The sequence below is a fragment of the Athene cunicularia genome, assembly GCF_003259725.1.
Source record: "Athene cunicularia isolate RWA chromosome 3 unlocalized genomic scaffold, athCun1 chr3_part1, whole genome shotgun sequence".
NCBI lineage: Eukaryota > Metazoa > Chordata > Aves > Strigiformes > Strigidae > Athene > Athene cunicularia.
Window position 1 is genome coordinate 40,494,683 of NW_020799097.1, and position 26,213 is coordinate 40,520,895.

The window sequence follows — 26,213 nt, forward strand, 5'->3', positions numbered from 1 at the left end:
TTTTAAACCGTGCATGGATAGTTTAGACTGAGTGATCTTGGCACCCAGCTACAAAGAACCGAGAAGTCTGCTCAGTGTACCACGTCTATGATTTGGTTCTTGGGAAAAAAAAAAAAAAAAAGATGTCCTAGCACCGTCGAAGGAAGGTCTCTGAGCTATATCAATCAGCAGCGCTTCGTGCTCCTTCTGCAATGCTCTAAGATAGACTAACCAAAGGCTTTCTTCTAAGGTAAGCAGCAAAAAAATAACTCTTCTTAGGGCAGCATGGAGCCGGCAGGTCCCTGCCAGACTCAAAGCAATACAAATTAAACTCAGGAGTATCTGCATCCCAGCATTTAACTTTTTCTGATGAGAAATTTAAGATTTAACTGCTTTTTCAAATCACAGCTGATGAAATCCTGGCATATATTTAATATAGAAGTGATTTGAAAAGTGGCGAATGATCAAATGAACTTTAAAAGAGTAACAAAAGCAATAAATTAAGAAACTTCTTCCAAGAGAAATAGTGGGTTTCCATCTGGTTCTAACTGATTGCATGCATGAATTTTTATTGTTTGAAATAACCATATAAAAATATTTGGACGGACACAAAGGTAGTCGGATGGTATAATGAGAAATGTCTCAGGTATGTACTATCTATACTAAAACTGGTATACTTCTAGTACAGTACACTAACGTACTAGGATACTGGAATTTCTAGACCACTAGTAGACTGGAAATAATGATAACTTTGATATTTGAAATTACTCTCTTACAGTAAATTGAAATTACTCTGTTACACAGAACTCAAATAAGACCAAGAAAGGGAAAGTTGGAAAAATTGGAAGCACATTGCTATAACAAGGTTGTAAAGTAGTTTTGTCTGATTTCTTATAAACCCTGACTTTTATGACTCTAGACTAACCTCTTTATACACAACATAATCACAACTTTTTACACAATATTCATCATATCAGTATTTATACTGTCGTTCTACCAGTGCAGAGGGAAAGTGTTTTGGCATAATAAGCTCACTTAGTGAATTAGACCACTCCTACAATTACTCTCCCGTTGGCTCTTATAAGGGAAAGGTGAGGACAGAGTTGTTTAAATACTGGTAGAAACAACTTAAGAAACAAACACACCTGTAGAGCCAGAGAGATATATTTATACTCCTCTTCTTGTCCTCTCTTACCCAAATGGTTAAGTTTACTTTCTATTCCAAAATGGGCAGTAATAATTCCTACTGCTAGAGGGATGCTAGCATTTAATCTTTGGGATTAAAACATGTCTCTTTTCCCTTTTATTCCTGCATTTACATTTTAGTGTCTCGTTGTTTTGGCTGTGTTTTTTGGTCTATCAATTTCAGTGAGGGATAAGCTATTCACAAAGGCAGCAAATATACTCAATGTTCCTTTGCTTAACTGTTGCGTTGCCATCATTCAGTTACCTTTCAGGGGAAGTGGCACAGAGCAATCAGCGTCACCCACTTGTACTTGGCCTCCTGACTACTCTGGGTTTGAGAGCTTGCTCTATGTAAATCTCTACTTGCTTTACTGAAGGTGAACTATTCTGTATCAGCACTCCCAAGCTTTAAAAAACAGGTCTGACATTGTTAGCTTGAGATGTAACATTTTCCAGTCAACATTTCAACATATGAACATCTTTACAACCACCTGACCTATGACATTGCAACAATTTGATATCTGCTCTGAGTAAAATCCATATGAAGTCAGAAGAAAGATCTGGCATTGTTCTTTAAAAGGTGAGGGAAATGGGCTACAATAATTCTTGCTGACTTTTTTTTCACGTGTCTTATTTCAATGATATACATGGGAGGGAAGGAGATATTTCAAGTACATCTCAGCACCTCAGAAATTTCTTGACTGGATAGGTTTCCTCAACCAGTTCCCTGTGCCAGAAGGGAAGTTCATTGTGTAGATTCAAATTTGCAGAAATAATGAAGTCTGTAAGATGCCTATGCAGAGGATGACTGCACTGTTGGTTACAGTTGAAAATCTTTAATTGCAGTGTGGATAAATACAGCCTCCAAGCAGAATCATGCTATGGGGGATCACATCATAAACAATAACCAAGCTATATTGGTAATGGTGATATCACCCAACTGTGCTATCAATTAAAACTGTGTAAGATTCTGGGTACTGCAACCAGCCACTCTTAAAACTCATAGAAATTACGCTTTGCTAAAGGTTGTGGTTTAGTGGAATTTTGGAAGTTTTGAAAATACAGCAGCATAAAATATTTAAGTGCAAGCCTAAGGTAGATGCGTTGCTTTCAATATTTTATTACCACGTTAGCAGAAAGAATTCCAGGGACACGACACTGAATGTGCAGTGCATTCACAAATAAACAAATACTTTATGTTTCAATTTCCCACATTACCTGAAGCTCCTGAACAGTTTCCAGAGAAGCGACTTGGAAATCATGCATCTGACAGCAGAATGTAGATCAATTTGCTGGTGAATCAAAGAGCTTCTGGGAAAGAGGTAGTTAAAAAGATCATCTCACACTCACAGCTAAAAACCTCCACATGACTCCATTATGTAATCCCTGTTTTATTTATCTCGTATGTTGAAATTTATAATTAAGACAAAGTCTTGGTGATTCAGTAAGACTTTAAGAGCATAAAATTGAAGATACTAATCGTAGAAGCACTCTTAATTTATTAATATTTTCCTAGAACTGAGACTACTTATGCATGTACAGCTCTGTAAATTAGCTGTGCATTTGTAGTTTTAGGAATCCAAGGGAGAAACTTGTGGATTGTTACTCTGGTAGATGGCAAAATACTGGATGGATGGCACTAATAATGTTGCTACCTTGAGGTACAAAATAAAATATTTTTCTATCGCAGTTCTAGGATACTTCTCAAAATTTCATCGAGCAAATGAAAGCCATGAGCATTATGTATTATTCTAGTTGGTTTTCACCCAAAACTACAGCAAAGCCACAGACAGTGGAACAGAGTGGGTGTAGAATTCAACTACAAATTGGCAAAGGATTTTCAAAGTGAAAAAAATTATCTTTCCTAGTGGGAAGAAAATAGTGTAAAACTGTAGGCAGTTAAGAATTACTGTGGCTTGCAGCTGAAATCAATCTCTTTTAAGCTTAAAATAATCTCACATTTGCATCTTTCACCTGTAATCATAAAGTCTGCCTTGGGGCGGCCCGCGGGAGGGGGGCGGCGAGGGCTCCCGGGCGGGGCGGGGGCCCCCAGCGGCCTGTCCCGGCCCCGAGGAGGAGGGGGCGAGCCGGGGGGCAGGGAGGCTTGGGCAGGACTTCCGACGCCGCCCTAACTCCTCGCACTCTCCCGGATCAAGCCGAGCTCCCGCGCACTTTGGTCCCCTTCTACAGTGAAAGCAAAAACATCACTGGGAAATCACTGAGCCCTGAGGATCTCTGTCACCGAATCTCAGCGCCTTTATACTCGGTACATCATCCCAGTAGGCTCGATGGGGACCGTCCCAGGGGAAACTTGTTCAGTTCCAGCCTGCTCGAGGCTGTAAGAAAGAGAAGTCTCGAGTGCGTTTAGTTCCATTGCTCAGCTTCTCGCAGCTCCAGGGGTTTTCTCCCAGAGGTGACCACCTTGCTGAATAATTACTCAGTGAATAAAAAAAAAAAAAAAAGATCTGCACACAAGCACCAAATAACTACAATCCCAGAGCCAACGATTGCAGAATTGCATTTTCGGCAGCTGTTCTTTTTCTTTGGCCACACACTCTAAGCTGACAAGATATAGTGCTTGCATTCAAGAACCAAGAAGAGGATTTTTAAAAAGTAATTTAAATTCCAATTGCCTCAGTTCACAGGATTTGTCCTCTGAGAGCTAAAAAGCTCCTTTACAAATGCTTGCAGGCAAGCCCTTAAATCCTTTTTTATAGGGCATGTAGTAAATAGATTACTTCACACAATACTCAAAGTTATAGCTATAGTTGAATTTTTTCTCACTCTTCTTAAAACGAAATACTTTTCCTAAACACAAACCAAACAAAACCAAAGAAACAACTTCAAGTCTTCTGTGGTAAGAAGTAGAATCACTCTTACACGTTGCTCAACAAAAACCTGTTTGTGGGTTCCAGTTTTCATGGAGTTACAGTTTCTACAATATATAGTCAGCATAAGCCATGTTAAATTGTCACTTAGATGCAATTTAACTACTTTCCACTTTGATGTTTCTAATACAGTGAGAGAGCCTAGATTCCAATCTGTCAATCTGCTGGTTTTCGATACACAGGCGAGAAGGCTCTTTAAAAAGGTGAAGTGCAAAATGTTATTCAAGCAAGACAGAATTTCAGTAGCACCCTGTTGAGAACTCACAGAAGTTGCCTGGCAGCTTTTACTGTTTAATGACAACGATGCTGTCTTCCAGGGGAGATCTTGCAGAGGAACATAGTCACTTTGCAAAGCAATGTCATTACTCTTGAATGTAACACTCTCCTGGCATGCTGCCTTTGGGGATCATTATGTATGGGGCTGCTACTAGCATTTTAAAATGTGACTCATGTAGGTATGCTACCAGTTGCTTCTGTTTACAGCACATGATATTTTAAAGTAAAGGTGCTTCTATAGACAACTGAGTCAAGATTTTGGCAAGCGCACTTTAATGCTAGCATTGCTACGGCATTTTATGAATACTGATTTCAATATATATATGCTGATGCATCATAAAAATGTTGAATCTGGGCATTAAAGCTTGTATATCCTTCTGGTCTGTATTTCCCAATTCCTATATTTGAAATTTAATTCTGATTGTCAAAGGCCCCTCAGCATTGGTTTGATTCGTTTTAATTTGACTTCCAGGATACAATCATCATGTATTAGTATTTAGATAAAAGAAAAATGTGTATGATTAGATTTATCTGTGTGACAGATAAAGTTAGTGATCCTAACAAAAAAAAAAAAAAAGTACTTGAAAGGAATTGTATTTTAAAAATTCTAACTGATGCACACACACAAAAAATTATCTACTGCCATGACTGATTAATAGTGACTTGCAACAGTAATGCAGAGAAAGGACAGACACTTTTTAACATAACAATGAATCTACATGCACAAACAGTTTGTAAACAGCCAAAATACAGTCTATTCTAACCTGGATTTTACTAATCTAAGCTGGATAGCCAAATGGAGCAAAACTGTAGTGGAACTGACACTGTTCTTCGATTTTCTCTCATAACTTTCCCAAAATATCATCTTTAGTTCCACACTGGTTCAAATGTTCTCTTTCTCCCTTCACCTGTACCATTCTGCCAGAATTTGTCTGTAGCATTATTTGCATTAGCTCAATGAAAGAGGAGTATCAACTCAATGTGGAAAATATCAGTTTCACCTCAACAACCATTCTGGCAACCTCCAATCACATACCCACGCTCTGTGCTAAGACAGCAGGACAACTGCAGGTGCCCACAGCCACAGTAGGTTTCTTAGCTAAAAGGAAAATCTCAAAGCTACACAAAATCAGTTCATCTGGTACTGTAAGGGTTTGCATACAAGTCAGCCGCATCCTGTGAGTCATGGCACTGAAAGCACTGAACAAATCTAATAGTATAGTTATGGATGCCTGACTTTAAGGCAGTGATGAAATTTTTATTTTTTTTAATGAATATTATCAATGCCATTTCCACACCAAACTTGAGTTTCTAACAGATAAATAATTATTGTTAGGGATGACTAAATGTTGTAGAAGTTACCTCTCTGTCTATTTCAGATTTTTGGTTTTGATGAAGTGCTAAGTTTTCCTTAACCCCACGTCTATTCCTTATTCTTTATACCACCCTCTCCTCCAAAAAGCCCTGTGTTTTTAGAGTGTAATTTCTTTAAGCCTATTATTATGGTTACAAAATAATCACTGTATCTCTAAAAGCAAGGCCCTCTCCTCATGGTGAATGAGGGGGATAAAGCTGATAATGAAGCCACTGGTAAAGCTGATACTCTCAGCTCACAGAATAGGACTGAGATAGGGCTGCTGATTTTATTCATTTGCAGAAAAGTCTCTGGGGCTGAAATCCTGGCTCTGCCAAAGTTGGGGAAATGGGTCTGGTTTCCCTCACTGCATTGCTTTTTTAGTCCTCTGTGCTGTTCAATTCCTCTTCTACATCTCCATTCTCCATTCAGCTTTCAGCCTTTTACCCACTGGGAAAATACTCCATAGTGAGCAGGATATGAAAGAGAGAGCTGCTGCTATTCAGCTTGAATGCTTGCAGTCTTCTCCAGAACAAGGCATGTTTACTTACCCTTTCAACAACACTTGAGGAATAAATAACCATTCATTTAACTAGCTGCTCACCCACTCTTGCTCCTGGGGCTGGGAACAGTTTGATAGGAGTGCATGTACATTGAAATAACAAACCTGATAACTGCGGAGGAGTATTTAGACAGCTGAGCTCTACCAGGAAAACTGGCAGGTCACATAAGGGACTGGTGAAACCCTGTGTTCCTCTAGGATGTTTGAGAAACATGAAAGGTATTCACATTTACACCTTCTGGTAACTACTGCTGGTTTTTTACAGTTTTTATATGCACCTGTCTTTTTTTTTTTTTTTTTTTTTTTTTTTTTTTTTTTTTTTTTTTTTTTTAATTAAATTCCATAGTAGTTTTATTCTGCCCTGGAGCACTCAGGAGAAGCTTGTGGTGATGACAGCCAGTGTACCAATTATCCTGCAAAAGCTACATGGTCACCCAAAGGTAACCATTCACCAGTTGCACAAACACAGATGAACTTTGGGGGTCAGTAGCAGTTGACAACTAATGAACCCCTCTGAGGCTTTGTGCAGCAACAAACTGATAAGATGGATTTTAGAAAGTGGAACTCGCTTAATTGAGTCCATCTTTGTAAGGTTTTAAAGCAAAAATGCACAAAACCCCTTAACATGCAAAGTAAAGGCTCTAGGATGGGTCCACTGATTTCAAGCAAGTTACTTCAGGGATTAATGTGTTTATTTTGGTTTAAAAGCAAAGTGTTCCCCCTCTCTCCACCCTCTCCTCAGCATCGAACAAAGCCCTGCAAGGTGTGTTGTCAGCTAAGCACCAGATTCCCATCTTCCCAACTATGTATATGTTGGCGTCAATTACTATGATAACATTTCTTTTTCTTCTTTAAGCCAATTCAACTTCATGCTTTCTTTCTCTTGTTATCTTTCAGGGCATGCTCCTAGAACTATCATCTATCATGAAAAAGTAACGACATTCTGAGAAGAAATAAATTAATGGACAAACTGCTTTTAGCAGACTATCTGTTGCTGTTTCCCTCTCCTGTGGCTATAATGCTAAATTCATAATACAGTTAAAGAAAGCAAAAACTTTATTCCTCCTTTTTACACCAGTACAAACCATACCGCACTCTGATTGCTGCTGTTAATGGGTAGCTCGCTCCACCACTCAAGATTTTTCTCACGTAGACTGAGCCAGATCTGGTCAGTGTGTGCTGCCATGCTGCCACTGCAGAAATAGCTTTGTGTCTTTGGGAGAACATTTTGGGATGTACAACTTGTTGTGCATGCTACTAGTGTTCATATCAGAAACCAGCCTGAACCATAGACCTTCAAGGTAGCGGAAAACTCAAGGCACCTACAAGAAAGGGTTAGTTTTATTTGAAAGTAACTTGGAAGGCTGTGTGGCCTCTATCTCCCAAGGCTTCAGAAGATAATGAACAGAAGATAGAAGAAACACTTCAGGAATCTGAAGGCACAGAGAATTTGAGAGAGATTAAAAGCTGGCTGAAGAATATGCTGCTGCCCATCTGCCTGAGCTCATGCAGTCCTCAAGCTCTGATAGAGACTTTTCATGCTAATGTAGCCTCTTTGTAGCTAAAACTTCCAGCTTCCAAATTGAAATGACATAAAATCAAGCAATTTATTTAAGTGCCAAACATCAGTGCTTTTCTTCAGTTTGCTGTTCAAGAAGATCTGCAAGGTATCTATCACCTCAGGGTCATGAAAATCTTATACCCTTCACTGTCTAACTGGCTCATATATAGAAGCTGAAAGCCAAGAAGAGCTCGTTTTCAGTTTCCCAGGACAGCCTAGCTCTGGAGGGTTGGATTTCTGGGTTGTATGCGGTCCAAGAAAGCAGACCTTCCACTTGTGTATTTGGAAAATAAAGTACCTTTCTCTGACTCTCCCTGACCATGTTTCTGGCCACATGCTTTTTGGCTGCTTTTATTTGTCAGTCAAGCTTATCATAGCTTGCTTTTGGTATCACCTCAGTGTCAAGCGATACTTGGTAGTTTCCCTAAGCATAAAAATCCTCCGTGACCCTAAGGCAAGGCTAGCAGAAAGCAGGACAGCAAGAAAAAAGGAGTCAAGCATAAAGATTGCTTGAGATTACAGTGGTTTTGTTCTAGTACACAATTTACATCCATATTCTGCCTCACTACAAACTCACTGACAGTTTGCCTGTGCATTTGTTTAGTACTTTAAGGTAAAAAAGGGAAATACTTAAGATGATGGCCATTAAGTGCCAGCAACAACAGCTCAGGGATGGAGAAACAGCTTTGCTGAAGTACATTCTCTAGTGCCAGCCAGGCTATGTGTAGACGTGGTGGATGCTACATCTTCTGACAGATTTGAGGGGGTGGGAAACTTTCTTCATATATGCTCAACAGGAGGGTTCAGAAAACTGGGGAACTCTGGAAAGTAACATGTTTGATTTGCTTCCATGAACATTCTAAGGCTGAAAAATCACAGGCAACTTTCACTGCTGAAGATGGAGGAGGATGCAGTTTGTATCCCTAAGGATGGTGGCCCAAGGCACACAATCTTGGGTTTCCTGTTTGGTGATAAATGTGTCTGGGGACCTCCCTCCAGCAGCTTGTCTGCCTCCACACAGCAGCATCTCAGCAAGTGTGTGGACTGGTGTAGGACAACTGGTCATACCACTCCCCAATTCCCAGGTCTCCTCCTTCCAAGCTGTTGAGCAGGTTCTCAGGTTGCATCCAACCCAAGGAGCGAGGTGGCTGCCATCCATTTGGAAGTCCCAGAGAGCAAATGCTCCCCGCTAGACCCCCGCGCCCTGCTTGCGTTAACGGCACCTAAGGCTGTTCTAACTTCTTTCCTTTCTGGATCTTCTGCAGTGTTAAGTGATGCTAACGATCCATGGCACAAGTTCCTCCTTCAGAGAACACTACCATATTTGGGCTACACACAGAGATTTTCAGCTCTATTTTGTTTCTACAGAAACCTCTCTCAATTTCTGTTTTTCTGTAAAGGAGAAACAAACTCCAACCTCTCCTCTGGCCTCCCAACACATACACTGCCCCTTGAGAAGACCAAAACAAAGACTTAGCAGAATTGCCTTAAGTGAAGCACTAGGGGAACTGGTATAAATAGAACTCATTTGATCTTCCGAAACAACTTATTTCATCTTTGCAATGAAATAATCTCAGTTGTTCCTGCAGCAGATCAAAGGTAACTGGATCCCTGGATCAAAGATGACTAGTGAATTAGCAATGGGACCATGTGAGTGGAGATCTCTTCGTCAGTCCAGAGATTTACCGGGCAGGATCAACCACAACCCGTCTACCCTCTTGAATCTCACCTACAACCCACACATTAACTGAGCACTGCAACATCAATTTCAGAGTCAAGATGAGTCGATTTACAATACATAATGATATGTCTTTATTTCATCAACAGAAATGGTGTCTAGACAAAATTCAGTTAACACTAGCAATTCAAATGAATGAAAAGGGTCGGGTGTTTTTTTTTTCATTTTTGTTTTTTGCACAATACTGTATTTACAATGAGTAAATGACGTTTTAAATTCATTAGTTCATAGCAATGCTTTCTTCCAAAAAGGTAAAAATTCTTAGTAACAGAGAGTAAGCATCAACAGCCACCTCATTTATTTATACAATAAAAATCACAAGAAACCACAGTCACCTAGAAAAAAAATAAAGACAAGCTTAAGGACTAGTACAATAAAATGATGCATTGAATTAAGTTACATTAATCGCATAGAATTTGTGTAAAAAGTATGTAGAAAAAACACCTGATGTAACCTGTTACAGTCATTGACCAGTTATGAGAGGTACAGAGGGTTATACAGGTAGATATGTGTGAAAACTGTCCATACTGTTTGACCTGGGGAGGAAGAGAAGAGGGGTTGCACCCCCTTGCATACACTGATAAAACCCTGTTTTGAATATGGCCTCTGAAGTTTGTAAGGCATATATAAGAGGTGCACTTGTAACCAACTGGTTCTGGAACAAACTTAGGGCATCCCCACCCTTGAAATCAAAGGTGATTCTTGGAACTATGAGTAAACAGCCACGCATCGAATATCACCAAAGTGTTTAGTATCGTTCCTGCTGGTCTGAGGGATCCAGATAGCTTCAGGCAGAGCAAACGTAGTAGTGAGAACAGGACTGAAACCATGCACGTTTCTCTTGGGTACATCACAATTGAGGCGTAACGTCAGCCTGGGCAGGGGATCCCTGTCACAACCCCCAGCGTGGGGTAGCTGCTCCCTCTGCCCACGTTCCTCAGGGTGGGCTCCTCTGCTCGCAGGGATGAGCCCAGCCAGTGTCTGCAGCCCCCGCCCGGCTCCCTCCAAAACGGAGGGGTCATTTGGGTTCGAAGCCTGGGACCGTCGCTGCTTCTAAGCAATCAATGAAATCAAACACTGCCAGTTGCCATTTCTATTTTAGGATGCTAGTTTCTTTCTGCATGCCCTTAATTAGCCAAAAGGGACAACAGTGGCACTGCATGAACCACGCAGTGACTTTCACCTACAGAAAGGGCTCTACCCACAGTCACAAAAATTCATACAAGAACAGGAGTCATCTAACTGGCTTTTTAGCAGTCGTTCAGTTGGGGTAATGACCTTGTAAGAAGGTATTTCGAGCATTCCTTCCTGCCAAAAAGCGGTTTTATTTGCAAAAATGGCAACGTTATCTGTGTAATACCTTAAAATGCATATCAATATTTGACTTCGATATAAATAATACCTATCTTGGTGGAGTGTAGGAAAATACTGTACACTTAAGTCTTTGCAAGTAATGCCATTAAAATTTTGAGAGTAAAAGGAATAATTATTCTACAGACCACCAACAATAGTTCTTTTAAATATACACACAGTATTTGAACATATGCATATACACATATATTGTATTCTACAGCATCAGATCTGATGCCTGAGTCATTAAATACTCCAGGGAGTATTATAAATATACATATATGTATTATAAACAGGAAAATACACAAACACACACTCTGACTAGAATTATAGATGTATGTATACATACATACATACACACACATATTATATATATGGATGTAAAATTAACTTGGACTGTGTTGGCAGCGACAAAACTGAAACGAAGTCAAAATCTGTTGAGAAAATTTCTAGCAGGAAAGAGAGCATAAGTTTTTTATGTTAATAGTTTTAGTTTCACCTCACTTCCGATAAAAATAAACCGCTCCATACTTAGCAGATCCCCTCCTTATGCAAGGCCATCAGCTCTGCTGCTCATACTGAGCTAAACCTTCTCTAGGCAGCCCTAAAATAGAGACTTTTAAAATGCTGCAGCCATGGGCTACAACATTCACCCGGAGGCACCTCCAAACGCACCTCAGATCAGAAAAAAAAAAGGTGAAAGCAGCGCTCCCTGTTGCAATGATAGAGGACATGAAGCGGAGCAAAATGTGAGCTTGTGTAAACCTGGAAAACGTTCACCTCACTGCAAAATTCACTACAGGTCTTCTGTTCTGCAGACCCACCCTCTCTCTCTCTTCACCACCACAGCAGTGGATTACCAGACACAAGTGAGGATGTGGTGTTAATTCTGGAATTGCAACACTTCACCGTGCTTCTCCCAGTGGATCACATTTCATTTTATTATAAGATTATAGTGATTCCAGCATGCAGATTTGTTTTATTTATTAGGCAATCATAAAGTTACATACTAAAAAACCTAACTATATATCTAGGCATTTTAACTTCTATTTAAGCACTCTTTAGAATACAGACTTGACGAAGTTGGACTCCAGATTAACGACCACACTATCAGCATTAATCATTTCTCTGGCAGCAGTTAATCCATTTAGCAAAGTTACATATCTAGTTCCCACTCTCCTTTTTAAAGAGAAGTAGCAGTTAGCATACTAATCACTGTGGCTTGCCTTTGCAGCACATTTTACTTCCTTGGGAAAAAAAAATAATATAAGGATTAGATCCAAAAATATAGTGCATCTTAAAAGCAGCATATACCCTTAGAAAGACATTTAATAAATTACTTGTACAATATATAAAATAATAGTTTTATACTGCAGCATCAAACTGACGCCTGAGTCATCACGTTAGGAAGTCTGTGATATAAATACTGGGATCTCCTGATAACACAGCCAACATTTTTGCTTTTGTTTTGCTTGGTTTATGTTTTTTCTCTCATTTTTTTCCTTTTTTTTTTTCACTACCTTTTTGTTCCAGAATCAGCTTGCAATGAGCTTTAATTGTGTTCAAGGCACCCCCAGAGAACGCAGAGAAACAAACACATTATATAGCGTAGTACTCACCTGACAAAGCATAACAAGCCTAAATGAAATGAGGTTTCCTGGCGATACAAGTATAGCAATGGCAAAGGAAAAGGAGGACTAGATACAGACTGGACAAAGCTTCAAGGACTCGCACGCCCACGAGAGTGGTGCAGTGCCCAGCGGGTAGTTGGACTCTCACCACGCCACTCCCACACGATGCCCGACAGGACCAACGCTGCATGTATCCTCTTTGGCAAAAGCAAAGAGATTCTTGCTTAAGATCATGGTGACCCACTGGCCAAACTCTTAAAATTCATAAATACTGCAGTCAGTTGGTTTTGGGTTGTTTTTTTTTTTTTTTCCTTTTCAACGGTGTTCTTGTGGTCAGTTGTTCTGACCTCATGAGACAAGAACAGTTGGGTATGTCAACTGGCGTCCAGGTCTGAAACTAATTCTCCCAATGTCTTCCTTTAACGTTAGCCCAGTAATCGCTTTGAGAGCAGCGTGGTTCGGAATAGCAAAAAAAAACCTCAAAACAAAATAGAAACAAAAAACAACCACCACCATCACCACCAAAAAAAACCCCACTGAAAAACCATGATACATGTAAATATAGGAAGCAATGACACAAAATCAGCCACTTCTAATGGTAAAGAATGAAATCAAACATCCAGAAAAGCTCACGGGGGAGGGAAAGAGAGAGACGAGAGAAAGGTTGAGGAAGAGACACTTATTTGAGCAGTGGTTTTAAACACCAGTTCCCAAGGTAGAGGAAATCAAGAGACCCAGCACCAGTATGAAGCCAGGTCAAACCTAAGAGCTGCAGCGCAATGGGTTGTGTGGGTGGGTTTTTTAAACCGTTGGAATGAGGTCAAGAGTACCAGTTGCACATGAGTTGTTAGTAAATCTTCATGTCAGGAAGCAAGTTAAAACTTGGTTTTATACTCATAAAACATTCTATCTATTCATATATATAGGAGGTCACTTAAAAATAAAAAAGGCAACAGAAAAACATCTTTAAAATACTGTGTCAGTTGACCCTTCCCTCCCGCCCGCCCCCAGACCCCCAAGTAGCTATGACTCTATAATGTGATTCACATTTAGTTTTAAATTCTAGCTTTCACCATGGTCTCATAGAAACAAAACTTCTCTGCGAAGCACAGAACTGCTTTGCAACGTCAACAAATTCAAAGGAAAATCAAATCCCGCTCTCCCTGCCAAAGAGCTTCTCAGTTAGTTACCTGCAAAAGATGGCTGGGAGGGGGTTCAGATATTTTTAGGTTAAGCTCTTTTAAAAAGAAAGGACAGCTCCTCCCCCTTTTTCAACTGTGTGAATTAGGAGTTTATGGCATTTGTATATTTTTCAAACATTTAAAAGTAAGGATTTTGTACAGTAATGATTAATACTTAAACATAAATATTCTCCTACATTATATACTAGTTTTTCTTTGTACATGCGGGGAAAAAAACATATTTTCAACAAACATGGCACATGCTATATGCATTTCCTCCTCGGTAGCTTGGCTACAAGAGTTGGGTGAAGAGGATAAAAGCAAGACTTTGTGGCGAGTGGGCAACGGTCCATAAGCACAGTCTGAAGATGGAAGAAGTGGAGAGAGGGAGCTGATTCCTCCTCCAGGGTCAAGATGCTGATCTACTGAGTGCCTCAAAAAACCACCAGCGTACACCTCTAGTGTAAACGTTAGCGCAGAAGACCACATTATCGCTTAGTGCTTCTGAGAAGCTGCTTCCCCACACTTTTTTTTTTTTAAATAGGTGTGACCAGCTGGTCATTTTTTTTCAGCGAGAACAAACAGTATCAGCCAGTAAAGCACATGACAGTTGTCATCAATAAAGCCACGCAACCTGGCACACGTAGGGCAAAGAACCACAAAATAAAAACTCAGTACACTTAGAATAATAATAATAATTATTAAAAAAGCATTAGGAGGATGTTTTTCTGTCTACACTGTACATACAGATGTTATGCTTGGAAAGCTGCTGTCTCACACAGTCATAACATGAGTCAACATTGCTTAAGATACAAATCCAATACAGTTACAACTAAGCCAATTCACTGAGTAGTCTCCTTTGAGACAGCACTCTTTTAGCTGCGGTTTGTGCTGAGAGGATCCTGGAACACAAGAATTTGATGGGTAAGCAACCGAATCAGGTGTTGGCAGATGTATGTTTTGCTCTTAGAGGATACAGTGCTAACTTGACTTCTGTGAGGAAACCAAAGTCAACAACTAGGGGTCTGATCCTGCAATTCTGCCTACCCAGGCAGGATCACTGACTTCACCAGACCCACCTCTGCAACTCGGGTCTGGTGAGGAAAACAGGTAACGTCTGAGGACAGCTGAGGTGAGGCTCTGGAGACTAGCCGGAGCAGCAGTTGCTTCCATGAGTAAAGGATGCAGAGCAGGGCTGGAGAAAAAGCCCCCCCCCAAGTGTATTGATGTGATCTCCATTTGCTTTACTTCGTGGAACGTATGATGAACTGATCCAGTTGTCAAATACTTTTTTCTCTAAAGAGTGAAATATACTTTCCCCTATAAGAATCCAAAAGCATCATTAACAGCACTTAAACTTGGTTTGTGAAACAGAAAGAAGTCTGAATATAAAAATAATTCAAGCAGATTCTCTTTACAAATTGTATAGTGAATTCAGTATTTGGCAAGACCGTTTTTACTACATAATGAGCTCCTGAGTGTTTGTCTATTAGCTAAAACTTTTCTATTTTCTTTAAGCCATAAAGCAAAGAAAACCATATACTCAAGTTATACTGAAGTCATGACTTCATTTATGAAAAGAGGTTTGACCAGAAACTCAGTGCAAGTGGCAAAGTTGACCATTACTGTACAGTATCTGCAAGAAAATAAAATAACTCCACATTGCTCAAGCGGCACAAAATGGCTGTGCCAAAAAAATTGTCTATAATAAAATCTCAAATAAGTTTCCAACATTAAAATTTTATAAATAAGTACAAATTGAATGATATTGCTGAACTGCGAACCAAGAAAAAAAAATATTGTGTAACAAGTTACCAAACTAGTTCTAGCATTGAAGACAAAAAGGAATGTTGGAACTTGTTTATACAATAGAAATGAAAGCTTCCAGTTTGTAGGATGAGAAAAATTGAGGCATGCAGGGACTTTTGCATATGGATATATATATTTTATATATATTATATATAATATGTACAGTTTAGCTATAAAACTTTGATGTGTAAAGAAGCTGTCTTCAATGAAAAATTGAACATTCAGAGGAAATTCCTGAGTTAGGGTTTTGTGACATGGGCCACTGAGAAAAAAGCTGCGGTTGGGTCCTCAGAGGTGTTATGTCCATCCCTGTTAAGATTGAAATCAACATACAAAAACAGACAGTGTTGCCACTGCTTCGTTCCCTGCCTGAGCAAGGGATAGCACCATTGTGAAGAGAACTCCTGCTTGTAGAGAGGAGGGAATACTTAAAAACAGTATTGCTGCTAAGACCACTGTAGTGTGCACCAAATACGTTCTTCTAGACAACAAATGAACACTGCCACTGGCTGACTGAAGAACACCTGACCAGGTGTAACGTTAAGGTTACAAGTCACTAGGTGTAATCTTTCCTAGGTTGTTCATCTGTTGTACATTTATCAGTCATTTCCTGACAGAAGTCTACTGTGACCGTTTGGCTGCTCTGCTCTGGTGGAAGCTCTCTCTCGGGGTAAGTACCTGTGTCGGCTCCATCCAACCCCCCACCGGCTGAACAATTTTCTGAGATGTTGTTGGGCAGCCAGGGCGCTCCCAGTTGCACCGAGCCTTGCTCTGAGCAGCACTGCATGCTTTCCCCGACACACTGGGAGGTCACCAGGCTCTGCTCCACGCCAGCTGGGGAGGGGCTGATGGTGGTGGCTGGCTGTAGATCCATGGGTCTGAGAACGGGGCAGTATCGGTGGAGAGCTTGGATCTGTTCCGGGCTCTGCATGTCTCTACACACTTCTTGGGAAAGACACGAGAAGTTGTCTAACAATTCTCCCATGCTTGCTTTCAGCTGGTTCCTTTCTGAGAGCAATTTCTCTTTCTCACATACCTGAAACAGAAAGAAGGCATCTTAGATTGAGGAAGGGCCATCCGCTGGCTGCACACTCCAGGCACATATGCAGCGGTACCCAAGAACACCAACATGTTCATAGCTGGTTTTATATGGGCATAGGAAGTCACAATACATCAGGTATATTACCACCATGAGGTCTGTGTGAGCTGCAGTTTAGGCAACATCTGGAGAAAAACATTTGCATTGGGAGAGGATAGAGTCAAAAGTTATTCCCAAGAGACTGTTAGTTCCCTTCATAGACTAAGGCTGCTTGATGAATGATATAAAAAAAAACTCAGAAAGAAACATTTTGATGGAGAAAAGCCATTATCTATCTAAACAGTGAGAACCTGGGGTTTAGTTCCTGAAGTAAGGATATGCTGCAGAAGTTCAGTTCACCCTCTAACTGCCATGTTGGTCGGTCAAGGCTGGGTGCACGTGCTTCGGCCTGTGTGCCAGCTGAACCCGCCTTACCACTGAGAGGTGTGTTATTCAGAGGAGAGGACTGGAGTGTGTGCTCTGTGGCCTGCACCATGGCTCGTTTTCTTATGTCCTGGTGCTTAATGGCTTGGGTTTGACCTAATCAAGATATTTTTATGAAGAGGTATGTGAAAACCCCGAAGGTTGCTGGGCTTCTTAACAGTACAACAAGCTCAATGTCATTTCCCCTTTGCTTTGCTCAGGCTCTGCTTCCATGTTCCCAAATGTCCTCCCCTACCAACACCTATCTTGAGCACTTCCAGAGTTTCACTGTGTCAGTGGGCTGCTCTAGGAGGGAGCCAGGTGAAAAGCAGACAGTACTGGTGAGGAAGAAGAGTGAGAGAGTCTGGTGGGACTCATTTTTTCATGCAGGATTCAAAAACTGGGAAAAGAAGCTCAGGTTGTTCTGTATCCAACAAAGCACTGGTAAGGCCCCCAGCCCTAGCTAGTGCAGGGTGGTGTGCGTTGTGCTGTGGTGGGAGTCGTCTCCAGGTTAGACCTCACCTTGGTCAGCAAGCCCCACCCTGGGGTGAGCGCCGGCACCCTCTGTGCTCAGGAGTCAGATTGTGGGGGGACTAGGCACAGTGCCAGACCCAGCCTGGGGTTAAACCTCTGAAAACGAGTGTTGACTCAGTGCAGACTGACTGGGATGGTCCTCCTGTATCACTTTCTGTCCCAGGAGGGTGGGCATACAGCTTGAGGGATTCTGTAGAGTACCAGGGCTATTTCCAGAGCCCAGCTGGCCCCAAAAGCAATGCACCTAGTAACACTGATAAACCCAAGCTGCCATGCATCTGAAGTGTGAAAACTACACAACTCAGATAATCCAATTATGGGTGGTTGTTAACAGTGGATAGTATTGCCCTGGGTCCAAAGCCCAGACTGGAAGCATACAGCTGTGTGAATGAGAAAGAGAGCAGTGCACATGAAAAGAACCAACTGCTAAAATATTGACAAATCTATCAAGAAAGCATAAAAATAATAAAAAAATAAACAGATGCTCAAGTACATCTTGTGATAATGAATTATGGAAGAGAATATGTTGCAAGTTTGCAAGGAGAAAAGGGAAAGTGAGTGGGTAGATAGATCAGTGAGGGAAAGCAGACCAAAAAAAATTACCTATCAAACTCGGAGGATACAACCATTTCACGCACTTGTCTGCTGTGAAACTATCTGTGTCAAGATGGGTGACTTATAGAAGTTAGTGCAGGGGGGGAAAGGGGGTCTTTCATAAAAAAAACCCCATCCAAGTGAAAAACCCTTAAACTCTAGTACCATTACATAATTCAGGAGACTGGAAATTACGGGTTGCAAAGTGGACAGAAGATGACAAAGGAATTTCCAGTGATCATGTATTGTGTGAAGTCAACTGGAGTTTCAGGGCTGGTTTTCATAAAAGTAAGATCTTGAAGCAGACTACCTGCTTGGACAGCATGGGTATGGGTGGAGGGCAGGAGTGCTTGAGAGGCAAAGTGAAAGTTGCATGAATTTAATTTTGTAGCTTTATACTCTTGCACACCTTGTGACTGTCTTTTTTACAAATGCCCTTTTTTCAGAATGATACACCAGATCCCACAGAATCATAGAATCATTTTGGTTGGAAAGACCTTAAAGATCTTTGAGGCCAACCATTAACCTAACACTGCCAAGTCCATCACTAAACCATGTCCTTAAGCACCAGATCTACATGTCTTTTAAATACATTCAGGGATGCTGACTCCACCACTTTCCTGAGCAGCCTGTTCCAAATCCTTTCAGTGTAGAAATTCTTTCTAACATTCCATCTGGGAAAACAGACCAACACCCACCTTGCTGCAACCTCCTTTCAGGGAGCTGTAGAGGGCGATGAGGTCTCCCCTGACCCTCCTTTGCTCCAGGCTAAACACCCCCAGTTCCCTCAGCCACTCCTTGTAAGACTTGTGCTCCAGACCCTGCACCAGCTTCGTTGCCTTTCTCTGGACACGCTCCAACACCTCCGTGTCTTTCTTGTAGTGAGGGGCCCAAAACTGAACACAGGAATCGAGGTGCAGCCTCACCAGTGTCAAGTACAGGGGTAAGATCCCTTCCCTGTCCCTGCTGGCCATGCTACTTCTGATACAAGCCAGGATGCTGTTGGCCTCTTGGCCACCTGGGCACGCTGCTGGCTTATATTCAGGCGGCTGTCAACCAACACCCCCAGATCCCTCTCTGACTGGCAGCTCTCCAGCCACTCCTCCCCAAGCCTGTAGCGCTGCTGGGGGTTGTTGTGACCCAAGTCCAGGACCCAGCACTGAGCCTTCATAGAATCATGGAATGGTTTGGGTTGGAAGGGACCTGAAAGATCAACTAGTTCCAACCCCACTGTCGACACCTTCCGCTACACCAGGTTGCTCAAAGCCCCATCCAACCTGGCCTTGAACACTTCCAGGGATGGGCCATCCACCACCTCACTGGGCAACCTGTTCCAGTGTCTCACCACCCACAAAGTAAAAAATTTCTTCCTTATATCCCTCTTTCACTTAAAGCCACTATCCCTTGTCCTGTTATTAAAGCCATTACTTATCTTGTCCTAGTCTTGTTGAACCCCATATAATTGGCCTTGGCCCATTGATCCAGCCTGTCCAGATCCCTCTGTAGAGCCTTCTTTCCCTCAGGCAGATCAACACTCCTGTCCACTTGGTGTCATCTGCAAACTTACTGAGAGTGCACTCGATCCCCTCGTCCAGATCACTGAAAAAGATGTTAAACAGGAGTGGCCCCAACACTGAGCCCTTGGGAACAACACTTGTGATGTGCCACCAACTGGATTTCACTCCATTCACCACCACTCTTTGGGCTCAACTATCCAGCCAGCTTTTTATCCAGCAAAGATTACACCCGTTCAAGCCAGTTTCTCCAGGAGAATGCTGTGGGAAACCATGTCAAAGGCTTTACTAACATCTAGGTAGACAACATTCACAGCCTTTCCCTCATCCACTAAACAGGTCACCTTGTCATAGAAGGAGAACAGGTTTGTCAGCAGGATCTGCCTTTCATAAACCCATGCTGACTGGGCCTGATCATCTTGTTGTCCTGTACGTGCTCTGTGATGGCACTCAAGATGATCTGCTCCATAACCTTCCCAGCACTGAGGACAAACTGACAGTTCCCTGGATCCTCCTTCCGGCCCTCCTTGTAGGTGGGCATCACATTTGCTAACCTCCAGTCAACTGGGACCTTCCCAGTTAGCCAGGACTGCTGATAAATGATGGGAAGTGGCTTGGTGAGCAATTCCACCACCTCCCTCAGTACCCTGGGGTGGATCCTATCCAGCCCCATAGACTTGTGTGTGTCTAAGTGGTATAGCAGGCTGCCAATCATTTCCTCTTGGATTATAGAGGCTTCATTCTGCTCCCCATCCCTGTTTTCCAGCTCAGGGGGGTGGGTACCCTGAGAACAACTGGTCTTACTATTAAGGACTGAGTCAAAGAAGGCATTGAGTACCTCAGCCTTTTCCTCATTCTTTGTCACTGTGTTTCCCCCCGCATCCAATAAAGGATGGAGATTCCCCTTAGCCCTCCTTTTGTTGCTAATGTGTTTATAGAAACATTTGTTATTGTCTTTTATGGCAGTAGCCAGATTAAGTCCTAGCTGGGCTCTGGCCCTTCTAATTTTCTCCCTGCATAACCTCACGACATGGTTGTAGTCCTCCTGAGTTGCCTGTCCCTTCTTCCAAAGGTCATAAACTCTCCTTTTTTCCCTGAGTTCCAGCCAAAGCTCTCTGTTCAGCCAGGCCAGTCTTCTTCCCTGCTGGTTTGTCTTTTGGCTCATGGTGACAGCCTGCTCCTTTCCTTGTTGAAGAACATCCAGCCTTCCTGGATGCCTCTGCCCGTCAGGACTGCCTCCCAAGGGACTCTGGCAACGAGGCTCCTAAATAGGCCAGTCTGCCCTTCAGAAGTCCAAGGTAGCAGTTCTGCTGACTCCCCTGCTTACTGCTCTAAGAATTGAAAACCCTATCATTTTGTGACTGCTATGCCCAAGATGGCCTCCAGCCTTCACATCACCCACAAGTCCTTCTCTGTTTGCAAACAACAGGTCCAGCAGGGAGCTCTCACTAGTCAGCTCACTCACTACATATCGCTACTTACTGAAGTACAGCTTGCTAATCAGAAACTTCAACATTTCATTGAATCCTGCACCTCAAAGGGGTTTTGATTCCTGAAATTTAGCACAGATCAGGCCCACAAGGTCACTCATATGCCTTTCGTTCATTTCCTGAGATGTGTATGTGTGCAGGGGAGAGAAGGGGGCTTAAAAAATTAATTTTACTTATACACAGTTGATTATGTTAGACAATAATAGTAATGTCACAGGATTGTGTAAAGCTGATGAACCCAAATTAACTTTCAAGTGAAGGCTACAGGTATCAAGCTAAGACCCTCCTCACAGCTAGTCCAGCCCTTAAGAGTGCTGCCTCTGTGCTCTGCTCTGGATGACACAGACGTACTCCTCCCCATCATCAGCTCAGTGCAGAGAGACTGGGCATGTGGAGCCAAGTGTGACCTGCTTCTCCTGACAGCCTGGATGAGGAGCTGCTCTTTCACCCCGCAGAATCTCTGACACCCTGCATGCACTATGGATTACTCTTGGTGCAAGAAGCAGTTGCTCACTATTTTGTTTATCTTTGATGTTTGTTTGTTTTGCATCAGTGGAACACTACTCTGAACAGTGTTTTGATTTTCATTTCTTTTTTTTCCCCAGGGCTTCAGCAGCATGGCATCTGAAGGCTTTGCAAGCCTTGATGATTTAAGCCTCCCAACCAGCTTGTGGGGTCAGTGTCACCTCCCTGTTACAGATGGGAAGCAGACAAGCACAGGCAGTAAGTGAGTAACCCAAAGTCATGTGGCTTTCTGCCATTTGTGAGGTGACGGTAACTCAGCTTCTTCCAACAGATCCCTGCCTCTTTCACACTACGTTTGCTACAGCTTGCACAGAGAATGAAGCACAATGAAGCCTACACTAAAGGCCGCTTTCAACACTCAACCTGTTATGACAAGAACAAGAAGTACCCCACTGCCCAGACCCACCAAGTTCTACAGCATGTTTTAAATATGTATACAGACATTTAAATCAAAGACTTCAAATAACCTTTAATTTTAATGGAAGCTAGGTACACAGGAGTCTCAGTAAGGAAATCAACTTCAGCTCCTTTTGTTTTATCTGTGTGAATGTATTAATTTATCACTCAAACCCTTGGATATTTAAAGACTGGGTTTAATGCTGGACTCCTAAATCTATGCTGTGTAATGCAATTAAACTGTTCAGTCCTGCATGCTGCACACTCACACTTCTTATAACAACTGAACTGGGATTATTACTTATTTTTGACATTTCAGAAAGCTTTTAGGACTTCTGAACAGATGAGGGGCTGCTAACCCATTTTGAAGTTCCAGTGTGCATTTTTCACTCTAAGTTACACCCTGTAGACACATTTTCCTCCCTGACCCTTTTCTCAAGCCTTTTTATCGTTGTCTACCAGCTTGCTTTCTCAATGGGCAAGGGATGGCAGAAGAGGAGCAGGGCCCTCAGACAACCAGGGGCCACTGTCACAGAGGGGAGTTTTTTCAGATAAGATGCCTTTAGCTATGATATCTACATCTGACATGGCTCTCCAGGTGATCTTGTTTAGTGATGGAGAGAAACAGGCACTTCTAGGCTGTATGTCACCTCTTCTGCTGTAGAATGAGACAAATAAGACTTGACAGGTATCTACTTCTCTTAACTGTCTGTAAGGGAAACCAGGACAACTAGCTTCAGTTCAGGTAGACAACTGTGTTTAGCAACCCAAACCACAAATGAGGTGTCCATACTGCGACTGAAAGAGAGAGGAATTTTCTGAGCAGCCATTTAGCCTTGCTCCAGTCACGTCACTCCCTTAGATTAAAATGTGGTAGCACTGTTCACTGACACCTTGGCACACAGAAGACCCATCCCCAGATGTGCTCTGGCCAGTGAGCGCAGTGTGCTTTGCTCTCCTCTCCACAGCAGACTACTACCAGAGACACACATCAAGGAGGGCTGGGGCAAACCAACAGTTGCCACTTGAACCTGGTGCATGTGACATAAAGGCCAGTGCTTTGTGAAGTGGGAACAGGTCTCTTGTGTTAGATGGTCCTTGAATCATGGGGGTGTTTCAGTCCATGTCAGACCGGGAGCGTTAGAGGGAAGAAGACAGAAGGAGCAAGGTGGAACACACCCTTGCCTACACTGACCTACACCAAGGAATATCCACATGTCTGGATATTCACATTTCTGGCTTTTTGCTTCCCTTGCCATTTCTGACATTTGCTCAGTGAATGAAAAAGCTGAAGAAAAGGCACAGCAAGCTGAAACATCCTGAAAACGTTGAGCTGCCTTCTAGAACACCAAAGAAAGAAAACCTCTGTGTAGAGATGAAGCTGGCACTGACACAACATTGTTTGGACCAGACAACCTCTGAAGGTCTCTTCATACCTATGTTTCGAGCATTCCACAAATTCCTGACCAACAGACTGTTACGGTATAAGGCATGGAAATGAGGCTTGGATGAGGAAAAGCCTTTGCTGATACACTGTAAGTGCTGGGGGTAAGTTAAACTGCAAGGAGGGAGCTGTGATACAGGCTTCCCTCCTCTTCCAATTCACTCGACAATCTGCTCTTGAGATATCAAAATAAACAGATATCTAGGTCTCATTCCACTGGAATCTTGTGTTTTCCATATATATTATATACACACACACACATATCTTTTTGTATATTACATTTTCATACTAGTGGCTCTGCTTACTTATGTACAAACTGACTGAACTCACTAAACTCTGCACGAAATTGCTGTAGGTGCCCTGCAAGTTGTGGCATGAGGGTAAGTGGGGCCACAGCAAGAGCACACAACTCACCAACTTGCGGATTTCACATTCTAGGTTCTGAATACAGTCCAGTTTCCTCTTACGGCAGCGCTGAGCTGCAATTCGGTTCTTGCTACGCCGGCGGACGTCGTGGATGAACTCGAGCTGCTCTGAGGTTAGCTTGTGCATCTTTATCATCATCTGGAAATCATTCCTTGGAAGATCTGTGATTTGATCAACAGGAAAAGGAAGTTTCACCTAAAACAAACAAATAGAAGACAAGAACAAAGAGTCATATTTTGCTTGCTGAATGCAAGCTGAGTAACAGTGAGAGGAAGGACGATTACTGGTGCTGCTGCCCTCTCAATAAGCAACAGACCAAGTTTTACACTGAGCAAGTTTTTAACACTCCCTTGTGCCACGCTGTGGAGGTCCAGGTAAGAATCAGATCAAATCAGCAATATATAGGAATCTCAGCTAAAAATTTAATCTTTCTAACAAGCTCTAATAATAGATCTCCTTGCATTAAAAGAAGGTTCCATCCACTAAGAGACACAGCCTTTTGGAAACAGTGAAGTATCCTGCTGCTATTAATTTCAAACTAGTTTCAAGGAACAGACTATTAGCGCAGCAGGAAACCTGTCTCTGCACGGCCTGCAGGACCGAAAGTTTGATTAGGTGTGAGGTTAAAAATGCAACCTGACACCTCACGTGGATTAAAACCACCATACTGCAATTAGGAAGGGTTGCCTAATCAGCATTTCAACTGAGCAGTACACCATATAAGAACAAAGGATAGGAGGAGCATGATACAACATATCCTACCCTGCTAAAACGTAATTATTTTGAAATAAATGAATATTTGCTGACATTCTATTACTTCTGTAGATTGAAGAGCACCCAAGTTGCATTTCTTGAAGAAAAGACCCGAAAAGTCTGAGCCTCAGTTACTTGCAGTAAAACCTTTTTCCTTCAGGCTACGAACTGCCATCCCGTTTTGACCGTAGGCCATCTGACAGTAGCTCCAGGTTCTGCCTTCAGGAATTCTAACCAACTCCTACCGATTATGCATTAAAGCAAAGCAAAACACAAAGCTCCCGACAGCTTGGAGCGATGAACACACACTGTCTCAAAAACTGGAGAATGGTGGGTAACTTCTGTTAGCTTTTTTTCCCCAAACCTATCGGCTTGCTCAAATCAAAGTAGCTTGTAGCTTGGGACCGATAACATGACTATCAAAAAATAATGTTCCACGGGAGACTGCTGTGTTTGGTGGCCAAATAAGAATCACGCGATTCTTATCTTATTATAACTCGACTGAACCCCTTTCTTTTTTTGGGTCATACTCACATTGCCCAAAAGATGGCAGTAAATATTTACATTTCTGTCCTCATCTGGTACAATCCGGCCTCTTGAACAAGAAGACTATTCTGCATGCAGGCTACCAAAGAAGATACAACTTAAATTGCTCAAGCCAAGCAAAAGATACAGGTTGAAAAGGTACCTTTGATATTTAAAACATGATTATTGTCTACAAACGGTGCACTTTTAATTATTCAGAGTTAAATAAAATAACAGCACAGATTGGAAATCAGTCATTGTCATTGGAGAGCTAAGCTTCTTTATGCAGAACAATCTGCTGAGGATGCATGTACACAAATGCACAGCGGTGGCCTCTGGCATTGAGAGTCACAGACCCTCACTGGACACCCGGACCTGCTGATAACCAGCTCCTTGCCTTGTTCATGAGCTTGTGTTTTCTTGTGCTCCTCTATCACTGCTCTGCGCATCTCCAAGCCTGGGCCATGTGAAATTCAGTGCAAACACCCACTGCATCCTTTCAGACAGTTTCATGCCCTGAACATTGCCTCTCTGCCCCATGTGTCTGGGCACTACTTCGTAACACATTACTTGACAGGTCAATTTAAACCAGCAAGAAACACCAAAGACTGCCTTAATCCCCCCAAATTCCTGCTTGTACACACAAAGGCTGACCTTAGGCACAGTGATGTGGACTACAGTGTTTACCGTCTGCTAACTAATGACATGAAACCTGTTTGATTTCCCCTCCCTAGCCTTTGGACGGTCAACATAAACTTGATGTCACCTGCTTTTCTCTCAAGCTTCAACCAGGGTCTGAAAACAAACAGCCTGTGCTTTCCTCTGAAAGACACCACAGTTTCACTGCAAAAACAGTCCTTTCACATTCCCAGTTTTGCCTTATTTTCTTAAGTCCAAAGCGGAAAGCAATGTTAACTTTATTTCTCCCTCCCTCTCCCTTTCAAAACATATTTACTTGCAAGGAGGAGATGTGCTTGCAGCTGGAATGGGAATGAAA

The 26,213-nt window shown here is 42.2% G+C and overlaps 1 protein-coding gene and 1 long non-coding RNA gene across 5 annotated transcripts in view; one reads left to right on the forward strand and one right to left on the reverse strand.

Annotated features, from left to right (window-relative positions):
* The first annotated feature begins 6,592 nt into the window (after positions 1 to 6,592).
* On the forward strand, positions 6,593 to 8,123 carry LOC113478326. Its single transcript, XR_003398037.1, has 2 exons — positions 6,593 to 6,684; positions 7,142 to 8,123. It is a non-coding gene; the product is annotated as an uncharacterized LOC113478326 (long non-coding RNA).
* Positions 8,124 to 13,542: 5,419 nt separating this feature from the next.
* Positions 13,543 to 26,213, reverse strand: part of BACH2 (BTB domain and CNC homolog 2) — a 190,638-nt gene continuing 177,967 nt past the window's right edge. For all 4 annotated transcript variants that reach the window (XM_026845579.1, XM_026845575.1, XM_026845578.1 and 1 more), the window contains 2 exons: positions 23,927 to 24,133; positions 13,543 to 16,550 (listed from right to left, as the gene is read on the reverse strand). In XM_026845579.1, the coding sequence (XP_026701380.1) occupies positions 16,071 to 16,550; positions 23,927 to 24,133 (687 nt within the window). In that variant the 3' untranslated portion in view covers positions 13,543 to 16,070. The remainder of the gene's footprint in view (positions 16,551 to 23,926; positions 24,134 to 26,213) is intronic.